Source organism: Mastigoproctus giganteus, chromosome 10 (assembly GCF_048544385.1).
Source record: "Mastigoproctus giganteus isolate SK-2022 chromosome 10, ASM4854438v1, whole genome shotgun sequence".
Classification (NCBI taxonomy): Eukaryota; Metazoa; Arthropoda; class Arachnida; order Uropygi; family Thelyphonidae; genus Mastigoproctus; species Mastigoproctus giganteus.
Window position 1 is genome coordinate 113,429,264 of NC_143584.1, and position 14,680 is coordinate 113,443,943.

General features: G+C 37.6%; 1 protein-coding gene across 1 annotated transcript in view; it reads right to left on the reverse strand.

The window, feature by feature from the left end:
* The window catches only part of LOC150079228 (transmembrane and coiled-coil domain-containing protein 4-like), a 237,891-nt gene that overhangs the window by 91,092 nt on the left and 132,119 nt on the right, over positions 1–14,680 (reverse strand). The window contains exon 8 of the mRNA XM_090382998.1: positions 5,295–5,414. Within this exon, the coding sequence (XP_090239124.1) occupies positions 5,295–5,414 (120 nt within the window). The remainder of the gene's footprint in view (positions 1–5,294; positions 5,415–14,680) is intronic.

Below are 14,680 nucleotides of genomic sequence, written 5' to 3' on the forward strand. Positions count from 1 at the left end.
CACATTACAGCACAGCAGGTTATACCAAAACCAATCTAATGCTAATCGTCCTTTGGGTATGAGAATAAAACACCTCTTAGAAGAACTAAATTTAACCTTAGACAATGTGGCACATAGCCTCCCATGTTCTCTTGCTCCTTGGAATATCATTTCACCCTCATGTGACTTACATCTGCATGAATGGAATAAATCTACATTGCATAGAGAAAACTTCTTGCAACTATACCATGCAATAGTGGACCAGTTTCCCTGCTTTACCATAGTACATACTGATGGATCAAAGAAAGATGTCAACGTTGGAATCGTCGCAGTTTTTCCAAACATCACATTAGCTTATCAGTTATCACGTAAATTCAGTATATTTTCCGCCGAACTAATAGCAATTCAGGTTGCCCTGAATCATATTGAGTCTTCTGATATTAACAACAGCATAATTTTCAGATTCTTTAAGTGCACTTCAAGCACTAAAAAACACCATGAACATCACCCACCCAGTTGTGAAAAGAATAGTCAGCTCTTTACATACCTTATCAGAACTTGGGAAAAACATACACTTCTGCTGGGTCCCAGGACATATGGCAATTCCTGGAAATGAACTAGCGGACAATGCTGCCAAATTAGCTCACCTACCACCTGAGAACAAGTGGAAAGTGCCTCATCAAGACTATCGACCAATAATCCAGGAAAAATGCATGTACCAATGGCAGTTATCATGGGAAAATCAAGCTAATAATAAACTTTGAAGTATCAAGCCAAACCTTCAGCGATGGCCTTCCAGCTTTAGTTCAATCCGACATCAGGAGGTAATATTGGCTCGTCTGCAAATAGGCCACACAAATATCACTCATGGTTATCTTTTAAGAGGAGAGATACCCCCTCAATGTCATCACTGTAATACAATGCTCTCAGTGAAACACATTCTGGTTGAATGCACAAAATATACAAGAGAATGTATATTCTCTTGTATATCTACCCAGGGATGGGATACACTTAAATAGAAAGGGTGCAAGAATATTTGCTGATGCTATCGAGGCAGTGTTGGGTGAGTCGGAAAACTGATAGCTTGGGCGGATACAAGGACTAATAGTTTAACAGTAGCCATAGGCAGAGGTGAAGGTGATTCTTGCACAACTTCTATTAGAATAAGTAACGACCTGGAGCGTGGGGTGTTGGGGTTTCAGGGACAGGTGGCGGTCATCGTGGAACGGGTGGGTATAGGGGATGTGTTAGGGTAACAAAGAATAGGAGTAGGAGCATGTATGCTTGCATGTATACCAATGCTAGAAGTATAGTAAATAAATTTGATGAATTTGAAGTGATTGGTCAAAACATCAACTTCCCAGATATTGACTGGAACTTGTGGGTTGGGCACTGACACGCTAGTCAGACATTTGTGGATTTATTGGATGATTGTTTTCTGCAGCAGCATGTTCGAGAGGCAACCAGAGAAAGTAATACTCTTGATCTGGTTATCAGCAGTGTTCATTCGTGTATTAGGAATTTGCAGATAAAAGAACCACTAGGTGGCAGTGATCACAGTGTACTGACGTGGGATTTACTTAAAGATTTAATTACCATCAGGGGTAAAGGAAAGGGTTTTTGCTTCCGTAAAGGAGAGTACAGTGGTCTCCGACAGTTTTTAAATTCTGTACAGTGGAATCAACTGACGATGTTACCAAAAGTAAATTCTAAGTGGGAAGCATTCAAGGAATTAATCTTGGATGCTACTAAAAGTTTCATACCTATTAAGAAATATTGTTCAAGGTTTAGCCCTAAATGGTTGTCAAATGAACTAATGAGACTAGTAACAGAGAAGAAAAATGCATGGGATGCATACAAATTAACACGTGACACAGAAGCCTATGATAGCTACAAGTTGATCTGTAACCAAGTTACAAAGGAGGTTAGGCAGGCGAAGGCAGATTACGAGAAATCCTTGGCAAAAGATGCTAAGAAAAACAGCAAAGATTTCTTTACTTATATAAACTCTAAAAGGAAGGGGATGAATCTGATTGGTCCACTTGACATCGATGGTTCGACTGTTGATGATCCTGCTCAGATAGCAAACAAACTGAATGAGTATTTTGCATCTACATTCGCACATGAGGAATTATTAAGGTTTGAAAATGGCAGAAGGTTATCAAATTGTAGCAGGATACTTAATGATTTTGTAATAACTGAGAGCAAAGTGGAGGAGAAATTGTTGAAGTTAAACATAAGAAAAGCACCTGGGGTGGATGGGATCTATCCAGTTATATTAAAGGAGGTGGCAAAGCAACTAAGCAAACCCTTAGCCATAATTATGAGAGCATCCTTGGACTCAGGGGAGGTTCCCACGGACTGGAGATGTGAAAATGTATCCCTAATTCACAAAGGGGGATCGAAGGGTGACAAGGGTAATTACAGACCAGTTAGTTTACCGACCGGGTAAAATAATGGAGTCGCTGGTTAAAGATGCATTGCAGGATCATCTAGACAAGACTGCAGCAATAATTCAGACACAGCATGGGTTTGTTAAGGGAAAGTCTTGTCTGACAAATTTGATAGGATATTATGATGTGGTTACAAAGGAACTGGATGCAAAAAATAATTTTGATATCATATATTTGGATTTCAGGAAAGCTTTTGACACTGTTGCGCATGGAAGACTATTGTACAAATTGGAGCAGAATGGTATTAAGGGTAAGTTGCTACAATGGATAAAAGGATGGTTAAGTGGGAGAAGACAGAGGGTGATAATCAATGGGTGCTGCTCTTCTTGGACTAATGTTATTACTGGAGTCCCACAGGGTTCGGTGTTGGGTCCACTGTTGTTTTGTATATTTATCAATGATATTGATGAAGGTATATCAGGCTTAGTGTCGAAGTTTGCAGATGATACAAAGGTTGGCAGGGTTGTTAATGACAGTAATGGCAGTGTGCTACTGCAACAGGATCTAGATAATTTGGGCAGATAGGGTAAGAAGTGGCAACTGAAGTTTAACCTTGACAAATGCAAAGTACTGCATTTGGGTAGAAGTAACCCCAGAGAAACGTACCAACTGTGTGGTACTACACTTAAGGTGGTAGAAAATGAAAAACACTTAAGAGAAATTGTGCAGGCAGATATGAAGTTTTCTGGGCAATGCAGACAGGCTGCCAGGGCAGGTCATGGGGTTTTGTCAATGATATAACGGAATTTTGCTAGCAGGGAAAAGGTGATTATCCCTCTGTATAAGGCAATGGTCAGGCCACGCCTTGAGTATTGCGTACAGGTCTGGAGGCCTTATTTTAGGAAGGATGTAGATTTACTTGAGCGTGTACAGAGAAGGGCAACAAGATTGGTGAGGGGAATGAAGGGATCCTCTTATCAAGAGAGGGGCTTAAGTTCTGCAAATTGGAGTGGGTGGAGACTAGGCACCTGCGCAGTGATCTGATTGAGGTGTATAAGGCCTTGAATGGGTTCAGTACGCTGAATTCTGATGGGATCCTTCCACTTGTTCAGATTACGAACCTAAGGGGGCATAAATTCAAATTAAGAAAAGACAGATGTAGATTAGATGTGCGGAAATTCGCCTTTAGCCAGCTGGTGGTTAATTGCTGGAACAAACTTCCATCTGTCGTTGTGGAAGTTGATAGGTTGAATAAATTTAAGGAGGAACTGGACAGGCATTTGGAGGGAATGGTGTGATTTTTTTTTTTTTTTTTTTGGCTGATGCTGCATAAGCTCATACATTTGCTTTCTTGCATCACATGCCACTACTACTATTACTAGAACGCCAGAATCTTTTCATCAGCCACAACAAAAGATCCTACACTTACCTCACTTTTAAACAATGAAACAAATGTCTCAAGCACTTATAACTTTCTCAAGATGATTAAAGTATATCACCTCCTCTAGTTAGCTAAAAAAAAATTACTTTCTGGTTCCTTTTTTCCATTTTCTCTATTTGAGAAGAAATGGCATGCATAGTTACCTTATGTATGGCGCACTATGGTCACAGTTGCCGATGCACCCAATAAATCCCGAAACAAACAAACAAATGTATGCATCAGCAACCCCCAAGGAAGAGTGAAATGAGCATTGGCATTCCTTATGCATGTGTAATACTGTGTTACTGGCACGGGAGTTGTGATTTACAATCATGCCCAGTCACCTTCTGTTATTTTACCCAACTAATATATATACACAGTCATTGCATAGTTGATGAAGGGAACACCTCACCCCAAAAGCTTCTATTTTATTGCCTTTTACTTAAATATATATTTTTATGCTTTTATGTTTTTTAATCCTTTTATTTTATATCTATTTTAGTACTCTATTTATTTATTTATTTTAATAAATTTGAACTTAAACCAGTCTGTCGGTCTTTACTAGAAATTATATAGTTGTTGTTATTTGATTTTTAGGAGCATTAGCAACTAAGGCCATATTGCTCCGGGAATATGAGGTGGTCATTTCCTGACCTTTCCACATCCTCCGTATTTGGTGGTGACGGGCTCGAACCCCGGTCTAATCAAGAAGCGTGTGCTATGCACTGCTGCTCCTTCCCACCTGCCTCGGAAGCACCAGAAATTATATAGTAATCAACCACCCAATGGCTGAAGGCAAACTTCCACACATCTATCCTGCAACCATCCTTCCTCAACTTAAATTTACGCCCCCTCGTGTGTAGTCTCAGTAAGAGGAAGAATGCCATTCATATTCAATTTCATTCGATTAAATTTCCACAATACGAAAGATGCGCAAGCTCAAGTAAATTTGGTTAACAAATAACTCTTTAGGTAATTGAGAACTATATAACATTAAGATGTGCATGTTGTGTAGGCATAATATTTATATGCAGCCAAAAATGAACTAAATTAGCTAAAAATTTGTCATTAAAAAAAACAATATTGTTTTTTTCAAAGCACGTAAATATACCCGAATTTTCCCTGGTCTTAACATTCTGACCAGTTAAGACATGGTGATTACAAATGTGCTCAAACTTGTAACTGGCAATGGCCATCTTTATATTTTAGGAAGCTTCTTTTGGAAGTTTAAGAATTGAAATAGCATTGAAGCTAATAAGTTTTTATTTGGGCACTGGTTATACAAAAACAATACATTTACACTATACTTATGTTAACTTCGCATTTCAGGCAGCTCAAGAAAATGGTGGTAAGGTGATTGAAAGGCCAGCAAGAAGAGGAATTATTCTGAAAATACAATAGCATGTGGGATTTCCCAAATGTTGGCAATCCATCCATGGACAACTTGTAGTCAACTATATACATTATAACTGACAATTAAAAAAAAAAAAAAAAAGGTTTACCTGGACCTTCATTTGTCAGCCACCCTGAAATTGCTAAAGTGATGTGAAGTTGCTGCCCCTCTGTTAAAGTAGCAAAAGCAAATTCTTCAATGTCACCCACTCGTTTCTTCATTTTGTAACCTGCAAGAAAGGATAACTTATTAAAAGTTATGGCTTGACTATAGTGCAAAAGAATATATCATATTAATGCAGTTTTGGTGTGATGAAACACCAATATGTTTGTACCTCAGTACACCTGAAACTTATAATAGTCATATCTCTATTTAGTAGATGCATTTCTAGAAAGGGCTGAAATCTCAAATGATAGCACAATTACAGATATTTATTCATGTAAAATTTGTATCAAGTAGTACAAAAATTATTTTTTTTTTTGGTAAGCGTTTTTAAATGCATTTTGATTGCATTACAGTACAGTACTGCTGCATACTGGCAGCAGTAAGTTCTTATTTCATGCTTTTATCTTTCACTGTATTTTGATTTCTCTTAAACTTTTTCTTTTGTAAAATATCATATAACACAAGTACAGTATGCTATACAAAGCATGTGAGTTTTCACTTCAAGAAGTACTGTGTTTTCTGACATCAATCAAACTCTGTAGCATACATCTTTCATCAGCAATAAAATGTTATGTCATGCCTAGAACTTTTTAAGAAAAAAGTCTTTATTAAAATTTTTAAAAGTATTTAGAAGTAACAGGCACTGTTAAGAGTACTGTGTACAAATTTCCCATTGCCTGCAGAGTTAACAGACAATTGCTGAAATGATTACTGGCATATTTTGATTGGCAGCAGTTGTAGTTCGTGAGCAGGAGCAACCAATAACAGATATTCATCACAGAATTGGATTATCAACAAGGTGACTAACAATATCATCGCATAAATTTTAATGGTTCCAGCAAAAAAGTAAAGATGTCATATATTTTATTGTTATAATATAAAATTAATATAAGGTTACAATTTCATATTAATAAAAATTAGTTATGATTTATATTACATTATGCAACCTTCTAATAACAAACATTGCAGGAATATCGGAGAGGTGGTATCACTCAGACATAACAGATGCAAAATTTCAGTATGAGAAGTACAATGTGTATATATAGAAAGGATAGATAGACAGAATAGGAGAAGGGTTATGCTCTTAGTTAACAATCGTATAAAATCTGAGGAAGTGCATCCATTTAAAAGAGGTGGCCAGTGCAATGTTGAGTCAGTTTGGTGTGACAGAAGTGCTGAGAAAACAAAACAGAGTAGAAGTGTGTTACAGGTCTAATGACTGTGATGATTATAACAAACAATTATACAGAAAAAGAGCGGGTCAGTAAACCAGAATGTCTTATAATGGAGGATTTTAACTTTACCGTTTAAACTCCCCATTATAAAAGAGTGTTAAAGAAGCAACAAGGAAAAGCATTATGTTCAATCTGATTATCAACAGGAACTTCTCTGGCAGAATGGGAGTCTTTAATTTTATTCAATCTTGAGAATAAAAGAGTCACAGTTTCATAAAATGTTGAGATAAAAGAGCCAGTAGGTGGCAGTGATCACAGCATAGCTGATAGGAGATTTACATAAAGGGAGTGGCATTTTCTTTTGTAAAGGTGACTACAGTGGGTTCATTCAGTTTTTAAATTCTATACAGTGTTACCAACACCAAATTCTAAAGCATTCAGGGAAGTAATCATAGGAGCTACTAAACTTCTTATATCAACTAAGAAATATTGTTCAAGGCTTAGACCTAAATGGATGTCAAATGAACCAATGAGACTTGTGGTAGGGCAAAAAAAAAAATGCATGGCATGCATATAAATTATGAGGTGAAAAAAAATCTATGGCAAACATAAATTAGACTGCACTCAAGTCCCAAAGGAGGTTAGGCAAGCCAAGATATATTATGAGAACTCTATGACAAAGGATGCAAAGAAAAACAGCAAACACTTCTAAACATTAGAAGGAAGGGGGATGGATCACATTGGCACACTGGATATCAGTAGGATTAACAGTTGATTATCCTGCTATGGTTGCTGACAAACTGAATATGTATTCTGCGTCTACAGTCACATATGAGAAATTCTTTAGGGAAGGGGGATGCCAGAAGTTTATAAAATTCTAACAGGTAGGTAAATGATTTTGTGGTAACTGAGAGGAAAGTAGAAAAGAAATTGTTGAAGTTAAACATAACAAATTCACCTGGGGTGAATGAGATCTATCCAATTATATTAAGGGAGGCGGTAAATAATGTAAGCAAACCCTTAAACATTATTATAAGAAGTCTCCAGTCCACCTGAAGGTCCTGATGGCCTAGAAATGAACAAATGAATCCCAAACCCACAAAGGGAATCAAATGGTGACATGAATAATTACTGACCTGTTAGCTTAACTTCTATTCCAAGGAAAAGAATGGAGTCACTGGTTAAAGAAGTAATGCAGGACACTCTAGACAGGAATGCAATTATACTGCAGTCACAGCATTGATTTTTTTAAGGGACAATCTTGTCTGACCAATTTGATTGGATATTGTGATGCAGTAACCAAGGAACTGGATGCAAAAAGTAATACTTGATATATAGTTGGATTTCTGAATAGCTTTTGATACTGGGGTGAATGAGATCTATCCAATTATATTAAGGGAGGCGGTAAAGAATGTAAGCAAACCCTTAAACATTATTATAAGAAGTCTCCAGTCCACCTGAAGGTCCTGATCGCCTAGAAATGAACAAATGAATCCCAAATCCACAAAGGGAATCAAATGGTGACATGAATAATTACTGACCTGTTAGCTTAACTTCTATTCCAAGGAAAAGAATGGAGTCACTGGTTAAAGAAGTAATGCAGGACACTCTAGACAGGAATGCAATTATACTGCAGTCACAGCATTGATTTTTTTTAAGGGACAATCTTGTCTGACCAATTTGATTGGATATTGTGATGCAGTAACCAAGGAACTGGATGCAAAAAGTAATACTTGATATATAGTTGGATTTCTGAATAGCTTGTAAAAGACTGCTGTACAAATGGGATTAAAGTAGCATTAAAGACAAGTTACTGCTATGGATGAAGGGATGGCTGAGTGACAAAAGACAGGGAATGGTTATCAATGGACACTGCTCTTTGTGGACTGATGTTATTAGTGGAGTTCCCCAGCATTTGGTGCTGGGTCCACTGTAGATTTTATTTTTATTAATAATACTGCTGTAGTTATATTAGGCTTAATGTCTAAGTGTGCAGATGATACAAAGGTTGGCAGAGTGCTTAATGACAGTAATCAAGGTATGCCATTGTAACAAGATCTAGAAAAATTAGGCAGATGAGAAATGGCAATTGAAATTTAACATTGACAAATGCAATGTACTACAATAATTCCAAACTGGTAATTAGTAATTCTAAATTAATGTACCAAATGTGTAGTAGTACACCAGGGTGGCAGAAAATGAAAGAGACCTGAGGGTAATTGTGTAGTCAGATATGAAGTTCTCTGTGCAGTGCAGACAGGCTACAAGGAGAGGTAATGGGTTTTGTGCATGATATACAAGAATTTTGCTAGCAGGGATAAGGAGGTGATTATCCCATTTTATAGGTCAAATTTGAGGCCACATCTTGAAATACAGACCTTCTAGAATGAGGGCAGAGAAGAGCAACAAGATTGGTGAGAGGAACAAAAGGGTGCTCTTACCAAAAAGGCTTTAATTCTGGAAATTGAAATGTCTGGAGGCTAGACACCCGAGAGGTGATCTTATTTAGGTGTTTAAAGCTATCAATAGATTGAGTAAGCTCAATGCTGATGGAATTCTTCCTCTTTCTCAGACTATACACATGAGGGGGCATAAATTGAAATTGGGGAAGGATGGTTGCAGGATAGATGTTTGGAAGTTTGTTTTCAGCCTTTTCAGAGGGTAGTTGATTGTTGAAACAAACTTCCATCTGTTGCAAATTTAGGTTGTTTGAATAAATTCAAACAAACTTTAGAGGGCTTGGACAGGTGACTTGGGATTGGTTTTTTTTTTTTTTTTTTGGCTGATGCTGTATTAGCTTGTTTTCTTGCATCGTTTGCCACTACTAATACTTAACAGCCTAGGTCTTTGATTCATGTTCTATACAGAGCTTGTTTGTTTGTTATTTGGTTTTTAGGAGCATTAGCAACTAAGGCCATATTGCTCCGGGATATGTGGTTGTCATTCCCTGACCTTTCCGCATCCTCCGTATTTGGTGGTGACTGGCTCGAACCCCAGTCTAATCAAGAAGCGTGTGCTACGCACTGCTGCTCCTTCCCACCTGGCTACGGAGGCGCCCTATACAGAGCACTGACTTATTATCCAAATCTGTTATACTCAGGGTGTACAGGTCACTATGATAATACATATTACTCCAGGACAGGGATTGGCAACCTTTGGCTTGCGAGCCACTTGAGACACTTTTAACTTTTAGCCCACATGAAGCAAAGTTTGAAATGGAGTAAGAGGACTTAAAAATCAAGGACATGTAGCAAGATTAAAATGTCTTAAAACTGAAATTGAGAATTTGGAGAGGTAAAAGGCTGCCCTTGCAATTTTACACAAATGGATGGTGATAGATGAGTTGAAAAAGTAAGACCAAATTGTGTTCGATGTGTGAAATAGCTTACCTGACACGTATATAAATTTGAAAATATTTGCATTTGGACTTCTCTCAGTTTTTGGTTCAACAAATTTCTGTGGGCAAATTTTTTCGAACATAAACCATATTAAAAATAAATCAAGAAACCATCTGAACAATGCGAGTCTCTCAGCATGTTTAAAGATGAAAAACACGGCATACTTCCCTGACATTGAGAGACTCGCTCAAGAAGTTTGGCAGCAAAAGTAACATTAATTAGAAATATTAATAAATAATATTTCAAAAAATATATTTTTTTAATAAAACCTTCCCACTCTATTCCATTTCTTAAAAAACTCCCCCCCCTCCCCCCAAGCTTGAGCTGAAGTGCGGCTCTTCAGATTCTCTCTCTTTTTTAATTAGATCAAAAATGGCTCTTAACTCAAAAAGGTTGCCAACCCCTGCTCCAGGACTATTAGCCTTCTATTCACTATTTTTCCTATGCACTCTTATTTCATATTAAATCTTTAATGTTAGCCAGAGTAAGCCTTCTTTCTTTAGCATTAGCATTAGTAGAGGCATTTGATGCAAGAAAGCAAGCTTATGCAGCATCAGCCAAAAAAAAAAAAAAACCACTTCCACCTCACCCCTCTGTTCGTTCCAAATACCTGTCTAGCTGAGCCTTAAACTTATTTAGGCTATCAACCTCCACCACAAGGGATGGAAGTCTGTTCCACCAACCAACCACCCGCTGGCTAAAGGCAAATTTCCTCACGTCTATCCTACATCTGTCTTTCCTCAATTTGAATTTATGCCCTCTCAGGTGATTTTTCTGAGCTAGAGGAAGAATCCCATCAGCATTGAGCATGCTTAAACCATTCAAGGCTTTATACACCTCTATCAGATCACCTCGCTGGTGCCTAGTCTCCAGACACTGTAATTTGCAAAACTTAAGCCTTTCTTCGTAAGAGCACCCCTTTGTTCCATTCACTAATCTTGTTGCCCTTCTCTGTACTCGTTCCAGCAGCTCTACATCCTTCTTGAAATGAGGCCTCCAGACCTGTATACAGTACTCTAGGTGTGGCCTGACCATTGCCTTATACAATGGAATAATCACCTCCTTATCCCTGCTGGAAAAATTCCTGTATATCATTGACAATACTCCATGAGCTACTCTTGCAGCCCATCTGCACTGCTCAGAGAACTTCATATCTGCCTGCACAACTACCCCCAAGTCCCTTTCATTCTCTACAGAGTTGATACGTTGCTCTGGGGTTGCTGTTTCCCATGTGTAGTACTTTACATTTGTCAATGTTAAACTTCATTTGCCACCTCTCAGCCCATCTGCTCAACCTTTCCAGATTCTGTTGCAGCAGCATAGTGTCAGTAGTGTCCTTGACAACCCTGCCAACCTTTGTATCATCTGCAAACTTGGACATTAAGCTTGATATACCATCATCAATATCATTTATAAATACAGAAAACAATAATGGACCCAACACTTCCACGATGAGCAGTGTCCACTGATTACCACTCTCTGTCTTCTCCCCCTCAACTCCCCCTTTATCCATAGCAGCAATTTGCCTCCAATGTCACACTGCTCCAATTTGTGTAGCAGTCTTCCATGTGCAACAGTATCAAAAGCCTTTCTAAGATCCAAGTATATAATGTCAAAGTTATTCCCTGCATCCAGTTCTTTTGTGACTGCATCATAATATCCAATCAAGTTGGTCAGGCAAGACTTCCCCTTAACACTCTTTTAATGGTTCCTCGATGTTATTGCTCTACTTTCCTATATATCTATTTAATATTCAGTTTTGCCTTGAATCTCCCTTGTCCCATCCTTTCTACATGCCCACAGCATCTTAAGTTTGCTTCACTTACGTCTCATTGGAAATTTGTTAGAATTTTCTTATTTCCTCAAATTTTAATATGGCCTTGCTGCTGTTTTCACCTGTTAATTCCATTTATTTTTCTCAAACTGTTATTTCCGAAGTTTAATTTTTAATCAATTCCTTTATTTCTTACCTAGTTCTCAGTTTTATAAGTTAAAAGACGCTTATAAACTGCTGTTATAAACAGCTAATTTTTATCTTCTGAGTAATTTCTCTTTGGCTCCAATGAATGTGATTATTTGGTTTCCTGTTTTATTTATTCTATTGTTTCTCTCCATGTCTAATCTTTCATCCTCATGAATACACAAAATCACTAACTTGTTTCAATATTTGTTATTTAGTTTACGCTCTAAATTTCCCTCCATCTTTTCCCCAATTTTCATAACTTTTACAATAACCACACAATCAACAGACATAATGGTAGAGAAACTGAAGATATTTGGATTGGACTATTTGAATACCAGTCCAAAGATGTGAGCGAGTACAGGTATTTGGCAAGCCAAGATGGAAGAAGCAAAGAGCGGCACAGAAATAAAAATAAGAATAGCAATTTGTAAAACACCTTTTGAGAAGCAAAGAAGAATATTATGTGGGAGATTAAGAATAAGTTTAAGGAAAAGGACTAGCATGATTTCTAGTATGGAGTGTAGTACTTTATGGCACAGACACATGGATAATGAAAATAAAGGGTATTAAACAACTGGAAAGTTCAGCTGCGGGTATGAAGGAGGATAGAAAAGATAAGCTGTGCCAGTAAAGTGAGAAAGGAATGTGTTTTGAGAAGATGTGAGAAGAGATGTTTAACAAAAATAATCAGAAGGTGGAAGAGAAATTGGATTGGACATGTGTCGCATGATGGAAGGCTAATGAAGGATATAATGAAGGGAAAGGATGACAGTAAGAGGTCCAGAGGGAGACTGAGAAAAACTATGACAGATAAATTGAGAAGGGATGGTGGATATGGGGAGATGAAGAGGAGGGCTGAGGATAGGAAGATATGGAAAAGTGGTTGTTGAGTGTACGCCTAGATCTGCCCTTGGCAGAGCACTAATGACGATTTGGACAGTGGTTGTAATTGTTTTACATGTGCAGTTCCTATAAGTTAAATATTTGTGTCAACACTGAGAGACAACTGGTTTATTTGGTTTTATATCAATACCTGCTAAAATGTATCTAAGTAGTCATATACTGTATTTTTGTCTTGCATAATATGTAGGCAAACAAGGCATCAGCAAGATTCTGTAATGTAATGCTAAAAATAAACCAGTTTCACTATCATGATGTAATTGGGTGATAACTGACTTTTGATGAAAATAATCATGAAGAGAATGGCTAATTTAAAAGATCTTTTTATATTTCATAGAATATGCTATTATACAAAATTTGAAGGAAATTTCTCATTGTTTTGTTACCATGATTTTCAACAATATGACAGAATTCACAAAATCTGAATACACAAAATCACTAACTTGTTTCAATATTTGTTATTTAGTTTACGCTCTAAATTTCCCTCCGTCTTTTCCCCAATTTTCATAACTTTTACAATAACCACACAATCACTATGCAGATCTTTTTTCCTTTTGAAAAGTCAGATGATTAAAAATTCACAACTTTTGTTTCTGTGTAACTGATTTATTCAGAGATTCTTGAAGATCTTAATGGAGATACAATATCACTTGCATATAATAAGGATCAAATTTTTGCATATCCCAAAATAAACTATGCTGGCAATCTTTATCTATATATTTTATAGTAAAATTTTCAAAATCAATAAATCATTTATTGATTAATTCATTAATCAATAAATGAATAAAATTAATGAAATACATCTACCACATGCCTGGTATGCAGGCTCTGTACCTCATAGCTGGCTAATAGAGACCCTGAAGACTACAAGGTCAATCCGATAGTGACAAACTTCCTAGGAGCAACAATGGCAAAATAGAGTACCACCATTAAGATCGAGAACTTCACAACCAGGCAATCCCCATTAGAGAAGGAATCTTTCAGGGAGATGTTCTGAGCCCACTATGGTTCTGTCTAGCACTCAACCTGCTATCCACCATGCTCAACGGCAGCAAGTATGGATATAACCTCAAAGAAGGAAGAAAGAACCTGTACACCCTCACCCACCTGATGTACATGGATGACATTAAGCTCTACGTGGCAACCGAGAAGCAACTCCAGCAACTACTCCGGATAACTGAAGAATTCGGCAAGGACATCAGGATGGAATTTGGCCTAGAAAAATGCAAGACCCACACACTGCACCAGGGAAAATTAGTTGGCCAAAACTACCAGCTGCTGACTGGTAAAGAGATCAAAGCTATGACAGAAGGAGAGACCTACAAAAACCTAAGGATGATGCAGGCTGAGCATTGGAACACAAAGAAATCAAGAAGTGCCTGACCGAAAAATATCATCAGAGACTCAGAAGCCTGCTAAAAGCAAAATTGAATGGAGGGAACACAGTTAAAGCCATAAACACCTATGCAGCTCCAGTAATAACATACACATTCGGGATCATAGATTGCACTAACACGGAGCTAGAAGATATCATGCGAAAGACAGGGACAATTATGACGAAGAGTCGCCAACACCACCTGAAGTCAGCAGTGGAGAGAATAACAATACCTCAGAAAGAGGGAGGAAGGGGCCTGATAGACCTGACAGAATGACAGAAAACAGCGATAGTTAACCTGAAGGATTACTTCAAGAACAACACAGCACCACTCCACCAGGACATAAGGAAGATAGATAAGTGGTATACCCCACTCAACCTAACCTAAGCAAGGAAACCCCTCCCGCCCAAAGGGTACAAGAAACGAAGATAGAAAGATGGGCAAAGAAGACATTCCATGGCAGACACAACAATGACCTCCATCAAGATCACATCAATAACATTGCTTCCAATGTATGG